General features: G+C 45.8%; 1 protein-coding gene across 5 annotated transcripts in view; it reads left to right on the top strand.

Annotated features, from left to right (window-relative positions):
• The window catches only part of DAAM1 (dishevelled associated activator of morphogenesis 1), a 149,259-nt gene that overhangs the window by 95,069 nt on the left and 40,724 nt on the right, over positions 1 to 13,466 (top strand). For 4 of the 5 annotated variants that reach the window (XM_083165967.1, XM_083165968.1, XM_083165969.1 and 1 more), the window contains exons 5-16: positions 28 to 122; positions 2,455 to 2,788; positions 3,952 to 4,062; positions 4,158 to 4,261; positions 4,396 to 4,462; positions 4,553 to 4,670; positions 6,197 to 6,335; positions 7,198 to 7,256; positions 8,271 to 8,458; positions 9,336 to 9,644; positions 10,018 to 10,125; positions 13,367 to 13,393. In XM_083165967.1, coding sequence (XP_083022093.1) covers positions 28 to 122; positions 2,455 to 2,788; positions 3,952 to 4,062; positions 4,158 to 4,261; positions 4,396 to 4,462; positions 4,553 to 4,670; positions 6,197 to 6,335; positions 7,198 to 7,256; positions 8,271 to 8,458; positions 9,336 to 9,644; positions 10,018 to 10,125; positions 13,367 to 13,393 — 1,659 coding nt within the window. The remainder of the gene's footprint in view (positions 1 to 27; positions 123 to 2,454; positions 2,789 to 3,951; positions 4,063 to 4,157; positions 4,262 to 4,395; positions 4,463 to 4,552; positions 4,671 to 6,196; positions 6,336 to 7,197; positions 7,257 to 8,270; positions 8,459 to 9,335; positions 9,645 to 10,017; positions 10,126 to 13,366; positions 13,394 to 13,466) is intronic. The other variant, XM_083165970.1, reaches the window with a different exon arrangement.

Raw genomic sequence — 13,466 nt, 5'->3', positions numbered from 1 at the left:
GATCTCGCCCTTCTCCCAATGTCACAGAGAAGAACATTGCTGGCAATGGAGAAGGAGGATGAGGAGGAACGGAACAAGACCATAGAGAGTTTAAAGACAGCACTGAGGACGAAACCCATGAGGTGAGTAGAATTCGGAACATGGCTTCAGTCCCACTTTTGCTGGCAGCTGTGCCAAGTGACCAATAACGAGGTGCAAATGTGTCCTCGTACATCTATGCTGCAGTTACGCCAGACAGCCTCCATTGCACGCGAGGGTGCGTGAGAACGTTCTAGTGTCTGTCCTCCGCTTTGTCAAACGTGAACTTTAGTAGCAACGCAATGTGACTGGCACATGAGGAGACTGGGCTGATTGCTATGACACTTATGTATCTGTGTGCGACTGAGTCTCTGAATCTGTACACAGTGTTACAATGTAGAAGCTGCAGCTTTCTTCCAATACAGGTTCTGGTCCGTATACGGACTCAGTCGCACACAATGGCCCTTATTCAGATCTGATCGCAGTACAAATGTGTTCTCAAAATGGGCAAAACTATGCTGCACTGCAGGTGGGGCAGATGTAACATGTGCAGAGAGAGTTCAATTTGGGTGGGGTGTGTTGAAACTGAAATCTAAATTGCTGTGTAAAAATAATGCAGTCAGTATTTACCCTGCACAGAAACAAAATAACTCACACAAATCTAACTCTCTGCACATGTTACATCTGCCCCACCTGCAGTGCAGCATGGTTTTGCCCATTTTGAGAACAAGATTATACTGCGATCAGATCTGAATAAGGGCCAATAGCCAGGTGGTCTACTGTATATCAAGTCAATCAACATTGTTCCCTCGTGTATCCTAGTTCACCTGTTGCTAAAGTCTGGTCGGATCCCAGGCCCATTTACACTGAACCCCCATCGTCCATTATGCACAGTGCGACCTGGGTTATACACTTTGGTGCTTTCACACTGTATCTTTACCTGGGTCAACCCGGCTATAACCCAGGTTATAAATGCGATGGGAAAGGGTTAACACTGTTGCAACTAAAATACATTCTCCTAAAATAAAGACTCCCAAAGTTAGCAGAGAGGCACAGGACCTGGCGGCTCGCTCACTCCAGGCTTCTTGCACTGCATGTGGTATGGAGGCTGGATGTATGAGGATGTATCTGTACATGTATCTGCCAGAAGATTACTAATAAAGTTATACAAAAAAAAAACAGGTATTTTGCAAATAGGAATGCCCAGAGTGTGCCAGCAGCAAGCCCCCAAATGGCTGCCCGCTATCAATCACACAGCGAGCAGCCAGCAATCACAGGCGTTCGGAGCCTGTGATCGCACAGCGGGCTCGCGCACTGCAGATCCTGTGCATGCGCGATCCTCCGATGGCCATGGCTGCGTATTCGCAAACCTGTGATCATGGCTGAATCGGGCCCCAAGACAAGTCATACTGCAGACAAAATATTTAAATTTGCCATTCTTGTTTTTTAAGCCATAAGAGCAAATGAGCAGCAATGAAAAAACAAGAGAATGATTTCAAAAGGGTTTTACTAAATTGATGGGATAATTATACATACACAATATAATAAAACTATCAATTACAATAAAAAGGAACCACACTCATGGGAATAATGATGGCCAACAGATGATGGATATATATTAATCCTGGACCTTAGTATATTTAAGAAGGTAAGTGCACATTACCATAAGTTCCCACCGCTGGAGGAAGAAGAATGGAACAGTTGTCCCAAGCAATCCAGTTAGTAAATGTCCTCCCTATTGGTAACGGCACAATGAAGTTAGCTGCTAGAGGGGAGGTTTGGAGCGAAGTCCCAATGTTAGATGTCCCCTCTATTACTCACGGTATGGGAATGTGGGCCACTGTAGGAAGGAGGTCTGCTGGGGCAAACGGTCCAATAGCAAGTCCTCTCTAGTGTTCCGTGGTAGCTGAAGATGGAAGCCAAGTCCAAGGGTGTCCAAACACCTGAATCAGTCCAATAAAGGGGAAATCCTTTGGAGTGGTACAAATAACCCCTGACGCGTTTCGCTACAGCCTGTAGCCCCTGTGATAAATTCAAATGCCCACCCACCTGGTGATACTGACCATACACTCACATTGATTGGCCGTTTGATGGCTGTTCCAACTACGTGTGGGTCAGCTGTGTAGCCAGCCTAATAGCTCACCCCACAGCATCGCTCTCCCCTTCACTAATTGATGCACAACATGTACTTATTCTGCTGTTCTATAGTTGCCCATAGCAACCCATCCGCTTCTACATTTATCAAGTACATTCCGTAAAATGATAGGTAGAAGCTGTCCGCTTTTTCACTTGTCCGCTTATCCGCTCTTTACAGAGTTTGATACACCTCCCCCATAGTTTTCATATGTTTGTATTGTTGTATTATATGTTTGTATTGTTTTCACAGTCACTATTAATTGATTTCTAATTGATCTTTGTGTGTTGTCTTTTCCGTAGGTTTGTTACCAGATTCATAGAGATGGACGGGTTAACGTGTATTTTGAACTTCCTCAAAAATATGGACTATGATATTGCGGAATCCCAAATACATACCTCTCTCATTGGCTGCATCAAGGCGCTAATGAACAACTCTCAGGGGAGGGCTCACGTCTTGGCCCATTCAGAGAGCATCAACGTCATCGCTCAGAGCCTGGCCACGGAGAACATCAAGACTAAAGTGGCGGTGCTAGAAATAATGGGAGCGGTCTGCTTGGTCCCTGGCGGACACAAGAAAGTTCTGGAAGCCATGTTACACTACCAGAGATACGCCAGCGAGAGAACGCGCTTCCAGGTAGGCTGCAAAAACATTCCTTACGAGTGCCCTGGTCGTCATTACACAGCGACGTTCCCTATTTGCCCGCTAAACGAATGTTTATGAGAATGCAGCCTCTGAATTCGCCGGGAGCGGTAGACCATCTTATATTAATGCTTGGTTACTTGCTGGTGTTTGAGCACCGGGGATAAACATTTGGCTTATTATGCATTCGTACAGCTGGAGCCGCTCCCTTATTCAACCTGCCTGTGCGCCAGAGCGTTCCATCTCGGCACCGAGAATGGGAGGCTACGGGGTGTCTCCACATCCGGAATGCTCTGGTGTGCCGGCAGTTTGGATAAGCGCGGGTCCATCTATACCTTCTCTCCCGGATTGGTTGGGAGGCTCCCAAAAGCCGGTTGAACACCCAGCCTCTCGTAAGTTTCACACCACCCCGAAGCCTGCCGCATGTGCCAGCACACTCAGTTGCTCAGAAGCGAGTGGTCTGGTACATCTCAGCATTGTGTTGTGTGAGAAGGTGTTTACGATGGTCACGGATATGCCCCCTATTCTGTATCATGCCCGCCCCCCCATGCCGCACCATGTTCCCCACTGTCCTGATCTGGCTGCCTACAGAATGTTGGCGAGTATGATGCAATGGTTAATGAGCACTTGTACTTAATTTTGAGACTTCCACTTGCATTGAGTAGGTCAGTATCAGAAGGAGCCGTGACTGCACTGGCTTTATTGTCACTTCCTATTGGATGTCCTACCGGTCCGTCAGACACACAAGACAAGGAAGTCCCATTGGGAGGAATACCCTGCCCCCCCCCCCCCCCCAGTCTGCCAGTCTGGGCTGCAATACGCATAATGTATTCCCCAGGAAGCCACTATCTGCCTTTATCGCATAGTTCAGTCTGACTTCTATGGGTTGTAGTCGGTGCAATCCATTGTGCGGGTTCCAGGACCAGGGACTGGCGGCTGTCTTCTCTTCCGGCACAGGGGTTGCGGCAGCCCCCCAGTAAAACTGATGTAGGAGCCGCCTCTGAGCAACAACCATTTTTACATGTGTCAAACTAGCGTTGAAAGTACTGATCACACATGCCATTTACATTGGTTATAAAAATCAAGAAAGGAATTTGGGATAAGAATAGTGTCTCTGCCTATTTTGATATCCAGCTAATTTTGATGTTTCTCTTTAGACTCTGATAAATGACCTGGATCGGAGTACAGGAAGGTACCGTGATGAAGTCAGCTTAAAGACCGCAATCATGTCCTTTATTAACGCAGTCCTCAGCCAAGGATCTGGTGTGGTAAGGATTAGACTTATTTTTACATTGACCCCCTGTGATTTCATCCAGCTCTGACTCCCGTCACTGACGATCTTCCATCATTTGTTTATTTTAAGGAAAGCTTAGATTTCAGACTTCATCTGCGATATGAATTCCTAATGTTGGGAATCCAGCCAGTTATCGATAAACTCCGGGAACACGACAATTCAACACTAGACCGGTAGGTCATTCCTGTCGCACTAGATCGGATCAACCACTGTTACACATTTTTATTCTGTATTGCGGTTTAAAAATAAAATGTTTTTTTTTTTTTTGGAATAATCCCGACCGCTTCTTTTTTTTCCCCCGAAATAGGCATTTAGAGTTTTTTGAGATGCTAAGAAATGAAGATGAACTTGAATTTGCCAAAAGATTTGACCTGGTGAGTGCCTGGAGACAATGGGCGTGGCGGGGGGGTGTTGAAGAGGTTTATTTTCTGAAATTCATTCTCTGAAATTTCCCATTTTTGCAGGTTTACATAGACACTAAAAGCGCAACTCAGATGTTTGAGTTGATCAGGAAGAGGTTAACACACTCGGAATGCTATCCGCACTTTATGTCTATACTTCACCACTGCCTCCAAATGCCTTGTAAGTGTGCGAGCTGGCGATGTATTGTGTTCCAGTACTAGCGGAACCAATTGTGTGAACAGACAGCGGCATATTGGTGATCTTTAGCACCTCGTAGGGAATCCTGTCGGTCTTCACTCACACTCAGGGGTAGATGTCAAGTGTACAAGCTTGGTTTGAAAAATTCTAGTTAATTGGTTGGTTGGTGCGTTGTCACCTCCCTCTTTATCACTTCACCAGGCTTAATAAATAGGCCCCAAAATAACATCTGAGATTTATGTGCTGTAATTGCCGGACACCAGACACCAGAACCTTTTGCTTCATTAAATCTGGCTCCCAGTTGTGGAGTGAGGATTAAATTTGGACTCCTGTATTGTTACTACTTATAAAGTTCCAGGGGTTATAGCCGTGTTGTACCTCTACTCAAATGTGTGCAAATAATACATCTAAAAATAAAACCATACTCGCAGCACAGTCCGGATAGTAAAACTGGTCTCAGATGCTTCTGTGAAATGGATTCAAATGACACCCTTGATTTTGTGGGAGATAAAGCAAACAAAGGAAGAGCTTGATTGTTCCCGCCACCAATTGCCCCCCCCCCCCCCCCCCCAAAAAAAACCCCCAAAGCCTTCCTGTTTTGACGGTTTTGAATAAGTTATTATCGGTTAGATTTATTTGAGGTAAACCTTACATTTTTTTGTGTCAATGTCAACCGTTGACGTGGACCCCTAATTAGTGTAGCGTGTACCCTCGCATGGCTTAAAAAAAAACCCATAAGCTCATGTTGATCTTATAGTGTGTCAACCTTTTGGCTCTGTTGACCTTTGGACCACCCTGCATGTCGATCTTTTGGGGTAGACCTGTGGACTGTCTATCTAGACATTGTAGATCTATATCCCCGAACCGGATGGCCATAGCGGATAGATTGCGTGCCCATCAAGGAGAATGGCAGCCAGCTGTAGTACAAGGCCCTGGCTGGCAGCGCCACCCTTTGCCAGGATCAACACAATGAATTCCAAAAGGACAAATCTAAAGCCGGAGTTTGAAAAATGGCCGGTATGAGCTTATTGGCTGCAGCGTTCTTTGTATTTTATGGGGGGGGGGGGAGGGTTTGGAGGTGGGATGTTAGTGTCTCAGATTCAAAATCTTAAATTCTTTCCATAATTTCGGTGACATTGAAAACCTGATAAAGCATGTAGTATCCAGTGCAATGATTACTTTTGCATTGTTAACATTGTCCGTGTCCCCAGCTGTGATGCAGTTGGCATCTCGTGTTTACATTGCCACGGGCACTATTCTTGTATTGCATCGTTATAGAATCCGTCTCGTTTATTATTTTGCATTTTTTCCTTTCTAGATGACATTTTTGCTATATCGCAACTATAAATAGAAAGCTTATGTTCGCTTCACTTGGTGACAGTTGTTTAATTGTTCAGTCCAAGAACATGATAGTGTATCAGATACTTGGAGCAGTGAAGGTCATGCCCTTGTCCTCTGAATAACAAGATATGCTACATAAGAATCTCTTCTGCCTTTGTATTTTCTAGACAAAAGAAGTGGCAACACTGTGCATTACTGGCTGCTTCTGGATCGGATAGTTCAGCAAATAGTCATCCAGAACGACAAAGGACAGGATCCGGACATCTCTCCGCTGGAAAATTTCAACGTCAAAAATGTTGTTCGAATGTAAGGAGACCCTCCTACTCCAGACCCTAGTGCCATTGTCCGTTATAAGACTGGTGTAGCTGTTTGCACAATAGGTTTTTTATGTTTGACATTTGCGTTCCCAACATGTAGACCTACTGTAGTCAGAGCTATTCAATTATAGATATATGGCAGTTTGGCTATTGGTAACGTTCACAAATCTGTATCTACTAGTTAAAAGCCCATAAAAATGATGGCTACTGCAATGTACTTTCACTTTGAGCTATGACCGTTTTTATCCCAAAAACTCTCCACTCCACCCCCAGTCCATGTCTGCTCCTACCTCCAATCTATCTTCACAGCTCCCTTTCTCTAAATCCAGAAAGTTTGAAAAGGATTAGTGTCCCTGCAAATATTGCTTTCGCTTTTTGTTAGGACCTCTTTTAGCACACAAAAAAGTAATTTTGGTCCATCGAGTGGCCTCTAGTGGTCACTGGGGGGAACTTCACCTCATAGAGGTGAGGAGTATATCATATATGATAGATACAGTATCAGTACTGCAAGTAATTAAAATCCGTTCCAACTCCTACCTCTCTAGTGAAGAGTAGCTGTATATGTGCGGACACGCGTTTCGCACATGCGTAAATATAAACCAACATCTTTTAAGGTAGACGGCTGGTGGAGTACAAGGGGGCAGCATTACAATGGGAGTGTTTTCTGCTCCTCGCAGTCCCTGTCTGAAGTCTCCATCACCTAATAACTAGTGTCCAGAGATACATACATCCGAATGTTACCAATAGTTATTTTCATTAACGAAACGTGTGTCCCTGCCTAGTGGGCACAAACACTAGTGGGCACTAACTTTCTGATTTACAATGGTCTGACCTGTCACTTGTATCCACAGGCTGGTTAATGAGAATGAAGTCAAGCAGTGGAAGGAGCAAGCTGAGAAGATGAGAAAAGGTACGTGTGTGTGTGTGTGTGTCTGATCGCATGTAGAGGAGAAATTTACATTGAACCCGAGGGTGGTCTTAAGGGGTGAGGCCACCCAGAGGCATAAAATTGGCTGCCCACCCCCTCTCCATCATTGTCCTTGTCCCCTTAATTTTGGGGCCAGTCTAGATACCTCAAGATTGCCAATATATCCCCAAACTTACCTCAACAACCCCTCCAGAGCCACAACTTGCTGCCCATTGGACCACTCCGGACAGTTGCAAAATAAAATCTTTAAAAAATAAGTTGCAATGATAAAAGAGAAAAAATCACTTGCCCTCATTAGCATGGTGTACCCCCCCCCCCCCCCCCAAAAAAAAACAACAACACATTTTAGGCAGCATGTGCCTAGTGGCAACAGCTGGTGGGTTCATCAGTCTGCAGCATGCAAAATCCGGGTCCCATCTCAGTCCAGCAGCAGTGGTGGGAGCACCGTCACTTGATGTAGCGCAGGCTGAGTGTTACCAGATGGGAGCTGTCCTGTGCCCTATTGTAGGTGTTAGCGGGGCTCCTGGGTGAGCCAATTATGTGCCTCTGCAGCAAAAGCCGGCCGCTGCAGAGCTCCATTGGAAGAGCAGCGTTCACACTAGGATCTTGCTGTGAACCAAACATGATACAGGCTGCCATCTATGGTGTATCGGTTCTGCTAAGGCATCCAGAAAAAACACGAGTGTTCTATCAAGGAATGGGATAGCTCTGTGTTGGGGGGGGGGGGGGCAGAGGCTCCATTACAAACTAGGTGTATCCTGCCCCCTCTATACGACAAGGTTAGTTATGCTCCCTAAAGATGATGTGAGCGGAATTCAATTATACAGGAGAAGAAACTTTTTTAAAAATATTTCTGCGTCGCTACATTTCCGATCATGATGTTTAGCCATTGACACCACTGAAAGTTCCCATCATTAATATGGAACCTATTCTCATGAAAGATCTGATTAATGGAACGGCGAGCTCTCTTGACCTGTCCCATTGTCCGATTTTCAGAACACCACGAGTTACAGCAGAAGCTGGAGAAGAAAGAGCGGGAGTGCGATGCCAAGACGCAGGAGAAAGAGGAGATGATGGAAACGCTGAACAAAATGAAAGAGAAGCTGGAGAAGGAGTCTAGCGAGTGCAAGCAAGTGAAACAGCAGGTGGTGGAGCTGACCGCACAGATCCAGGAGCTGAACAGTGTAAGGAGCCAGTACAGTCTTCTCCGCATATTAGCTATGTAGTGCTGCATGGGGGACCCTGCGCCAATGCACTGTTTGTTACTTATAATCGATGGTTCTCCTCCATCGATGGCACAGCATAACCAAATAGTGTTTTTTTTTCCTCCCGATGGCACAGGGACACCAAGCTCCTCTTCTGGCACCCGTAAAGCCCCACCCCTAGGTTCTGATTGGCCCATGGAGCCAGTCAATCAAAGAAAATGACAATCAATATTCAAAAACATCAATGGTCAAACATTAGATATTATGCTGCCATCGATGGTAACCATGGCAATAGCACCGATGGCCATCCCTACGTGCAGTCACCTCACACAGTCCCTCAATTACAGATGGAGCCATGCCTTTCTGTCCTCCATTAATGCTGCAGCGAACCGTCTCTGTGCTCCCTTCGCCGCGACACTGATTTGCCCCATTGCTGCGAATGAGCGTGCGGCACAAAGGGAGGACAGATAAGAGTTCAGAGCTGAGCCGGCTCAGTAAATCCTCAGTAAATGAAAACTTGTACACTTCCCAAACCACCCTCTTAAGTCTGCCCAATGACCACCTCACTACACCCGAACAACTCTGACACCCAAAAACCACATTGTGTGATTGCATCATATAGTCTACCAAGCGAATGTTCCCATTTCAGTCTTGGCGGGCATATATGCCAGACGTGGCGCTTATTCTCATGTATAAAACTCCTATTTTCCTAAAATGTCATCTTCTATCACTGTATTTGTACCCCACTTTAGAGTATATTGACTGTATATAAATAAGTTCTGTAAATGTATAAACATATGTATGTGTGAAGAATGGACTAAATGGCTCATTCACCTTTCTCCTTGTTCTATCTCAGCGGACAATCTGTGCCCCCGTTCCAGGAGGTCCACCTCTACCACCAGGGGCACCCGGTGGTCCAAATTCTTTGCCACCTGGAATTATGATGCCACCGCCACCACCACCACCCCCTATTCCAGGTGCAATGGCTCCTCCCCCGCCACCGCCGCCTCCTCCACCAGGAGGTCCGCCCCCTCCCCCTGGACTGCCATTTTTAGGTGGAATGTCTGCATCTCCTGGCGCTCCATTTGGTCCAGCATTGAAGAAGAAAAATGTTCCTCAGCCAACCAACCCCCTCAAATCTTTTAACTGGTCTAAACTGCCAGAGGTAAGTGTGTGTTCATTATTTTATTAACATTCCTTTATCAAAATACTTTTTCATATTAGAGTCACTTGTAAAAGAATATACAATTACACGCACAAACACACAAGACCGCTAAACGCGTGGTACATCAACAATTCAGCTGCAGAAATAGGTACACTTGTGAGTTGCTGCTAAGAAATTAGTAACCAATTAGTAATTGTATTATTCTTGGATTATTGTTTTTACTGATATAGTTTAAAAAGTGACAATTTTTCAAATAGATGGACCTCAAATTAGGGAAGTTCTCTCAATGTTGCATCTGGCATGAATAAAAATCTAACAGTAAAACAATAGTATGTTAACTAAAATCTCTATCTATATATTTTTTTCCCACTAGAATAAGTTGGATGGAACTCTGTGGGTTGATATTGATGACAGCAAAGTTTTCAAAATATTAGATCTTGAAGATATTGAGCGAACATTCTCCGCATACCAAAGACAGCAGGTACAGTAATACTCCGCTTTATAGCAAAAGTTGGGTCACTTGGTGTTTTTTTTTTAGATCACAGGATTTAAATTTAGGAACTTGGCTGCGTTTGGTGACTAAACACGCAATAGTCTTTCCATCCGTGGAACACCAGTAGATCAGATTTGAAAACTAATTAAGGGAAGAAACTGAGAAAAACTTAAATTTTAGTTCTGAAACTTGCTTATTAAACACTGAAGTTGGTATAAAATCTCTTTTATGACCATATCATTTTACCGCCTAAATGAGCATTTAATTTACAATACCCTTAAAAGTAAGTTTCATCTATGGGCAATTCCGAGTTGTTGTCCAAGGGCCGGATGTAACGAAGTCCCAAGTTTGGCATCCATTCGGGATGGCGTCCAGACAATCATTTAAAAGGCAAAACTATGACTTGTAAATTATTTCCCGGTATCCTGCATGAGGTATGGATCATTGGATAGACAGCAACTAGGTTGGCATGACGGAAGGTCAACATGGGGAATGTGAACAGTCAAAAGGTCGACATTGGGTTTTTCACTTTTTTTTTTTTGTCCCGAATGTAGACATGGACACAAACGTATCACCGCGTCCCCTTGCATGGCTCGCTGCGCTCGGCGCACTATTTTTTTTTCTCCCACCACCCCCTAGTGGATGTTAGGGCATGAAATACCGCCTGTCGGCTCAAAAAAAAAAGGTGAAAAACCCCATGTCGACCTTTTTGCATGTCAACATAGTGGTTTCGGCCTAATGCTTGTTGACCTAGTGACCCAGTGGTGGACGGATGAGGGGGAGGGGGCGCGCCAACATTTTGCGCCAAAATGTTGGCGCCTCTCCCCCCTTTGTTCCCTCTGTCCTACCTGTCCGCATTCGTGGCCAGGAGTCGGGACCACAGATCTACTTTGCACTCCTAGCCTCCTTCGGGCTCCGAGTCCTTATGTCAAAATGTCCCTCAAAAAATGGCCGCCCCCTTACAGCAAACTGTTTTTGAAGGATGCTAGAGGAGGCCGCGGCTGCCCCCTCCAGCATCCTAAAAACTGTCTGCTGTAAGGGGGCGGCCATTTTTTGAGGGACATTTTGGCATAAGGAGCTAGGAGGAGGCTAGGAGCCCCGGGACGCAGACAAAGTAGGTCCCGGCCACAAACGCAGCGGCAGTATAAGGCAGGTCAGTAGCTCCCGCAGACTTCGGCACCCACATTACTCAGCGCCTCCGCACCACTGCGTGGTCTGCCGCGTGGTGGCTTTATCCCCCTGCATGGGTGTCTAACTTGGACTTTATTGCATCCGGTCCCAAATGTGCAGTATTTGTATTTGTCTAACCTCATTCATCAAAACGTTGTACTGAAATTAGCCGCCAGAGTTTACTCCTTTTCTTTGGTTTGACAAATATTAAAGTGTCTGAACTCACAGCGCTCAGCACTCACCATGACAAACGCTTCCGGGGTAATCCTAATAACCAGTGCAGTGTTTAGTTCATGATGCTGAATGAGTTATTATGGTGAGCGCTGAGCTGTCATTTTTAGAATTTTTTTAATTTTGGTTATTCAATGTGGTAACCTACCGGTGCACTGCATCCTGGGAATGGCGATTGCAGCTTTGCACCCCAGACCAAGGGTTTGATAGTGCAGAGGATTAATGTCCAAAATGTAATATTTAACTAGGAGATACTGTTACATATTAGAGTTTAGCACGGAAGTCCCAGACACTAAGGGGGGTATTTGAAACTTGTTTCCTAGAACGGCCACAATCGCAGGCATCGTGTACCTTAAAGTTAAGGTACACGATGCCTGCGATGGACCCGATTTCCTTTGAAATCAGGTCCATTTTGCCGGCAAAGGCAAAATCGGGGGCATCTCGTCGGTCGCGTGCATTAACATGGCCCCCGACGCGATGCCCGCAGTTTTGCCATAGGCTTCAATGTTAAAATATTTTTAACATTGAAATCGGGAGCATCGCGTCAGTCTTGTGCCATTATAATGCGCGTCCTCCGACCTTTTCATACCCCTACTATCCACGTCGGCGTGGAGTTGAGAATATAAAGTGTGGCGAGCCACCGAGCCCGAAGCGTGGCAAGCGGATGCGTATACCTGTGAAGTTATACGCGTCCCCTCGCGGGGCTCGCTGCGCTCGCCAACTCAACTCCACGTCGACGTGGATAGTAGGGGTATGAAAAGGTCGGAGGACGCGCACCGCTGCCCCACGCGGGCTCGCTGCGCTCGCCACGCTTCGGGTTGGCGTCAATCGTGGGGTGGCGTTCAGGGGGTAAAATTAGGGGTCTGGGGAATAGTTTACATTGAATCCAATGTAAAATAGGGTCCCAGGGACCCTATTCACATTTGATTCAATGTAAAAATCGGGTCGATCGGGTCGGTCACATCGCATGCAATTTGGTCGCATGCGATGCGACCGACGCGATTTTTCCGACACGATCACCCCGATGCAAATCGGTGTGGCCGTGCTAGGAAACAAGTACCGGGTATTTAATTCCGGGTCACGACTGTCGACCCCTCCCGACAGCCGTGACCCTGGCCCGTTTTGATTTTGCTCAACCGCAGGTCGCCAGGCAGGATTCAATGTCTCGCTTGGCGATCGGCAAAAAAGGGGGCCTGTCTGCGTAAATGGCAACGGATTGCCGAGATTCAGCTGTGATCGTGACAATTCACTGCCTTAATCAACAAAACGGGCCCAACAGCTTTCAAAGTCAGGCCCGTTCTGTTGATCTGCCTCTTCAAAGCTGTCTGGCAAGACCGCGTTGAATAGACGCGCCAGACACAATTTTCCCCATCGGTCATAGGGATTGAATACCCCCAAATGTGAAATTCTTTTAAATACAGTTATTTGTTACATTACACAAGTTTAGATGAAGGGGGAGAACAGGTATAATTTACATGTATTCATAATTGAATTGTAGTATCCACAGTACTGTATCACGTCATAATGAGGGCGCACTTGTTTGTTGATCAGTACTTCTAATTAGTACGAATGTATCAGACTGAGGGCAGGACCGTTCTACCCCTGCATGACTGTTTTAATTTACTGTCCATTTATTTTGTTCTCTCTTGCTTGATGTATTGACTTTTCCTGAGCCTCCGGGTTTATCCGGATGGTTCTACGCTACCAGCCTCTGTCTAAATTGATTCTGCTTTGGCCACTCTCTATCTCCTCCTTAATTTGCTGCCACCGCTGAATTGCACGCAATGATTGCCTCTTTCCCCATGCTTGGCTGCTGACATGGCTGCAGGATTTCTCCATGAACGGCATCAAACAGGTGAGTTCGCTACTGCTGCAACTCTTGGCACATTTGTTTTCTAACTATATATTTAAACGTTACAACAACCACC

This window comes from Crinia signifera, chromosome 12 (genome assembly GCF_055691185.1).
Source record: "Crinia signifera chromosome 12, ASM5569118v1, whole genome shotgun sequence".
Lineage (NCBI taxonomy): Eukaryota > Metazoa > Chordata > Amphibia > Anura > Myobatrachidae > Crinia > Crinia signifera.
The sequence above is the reverse complement of the archived record's forward strand: the minus strand, read 5'-3'. Positions and strand labels throughout refer to the sequence as shown.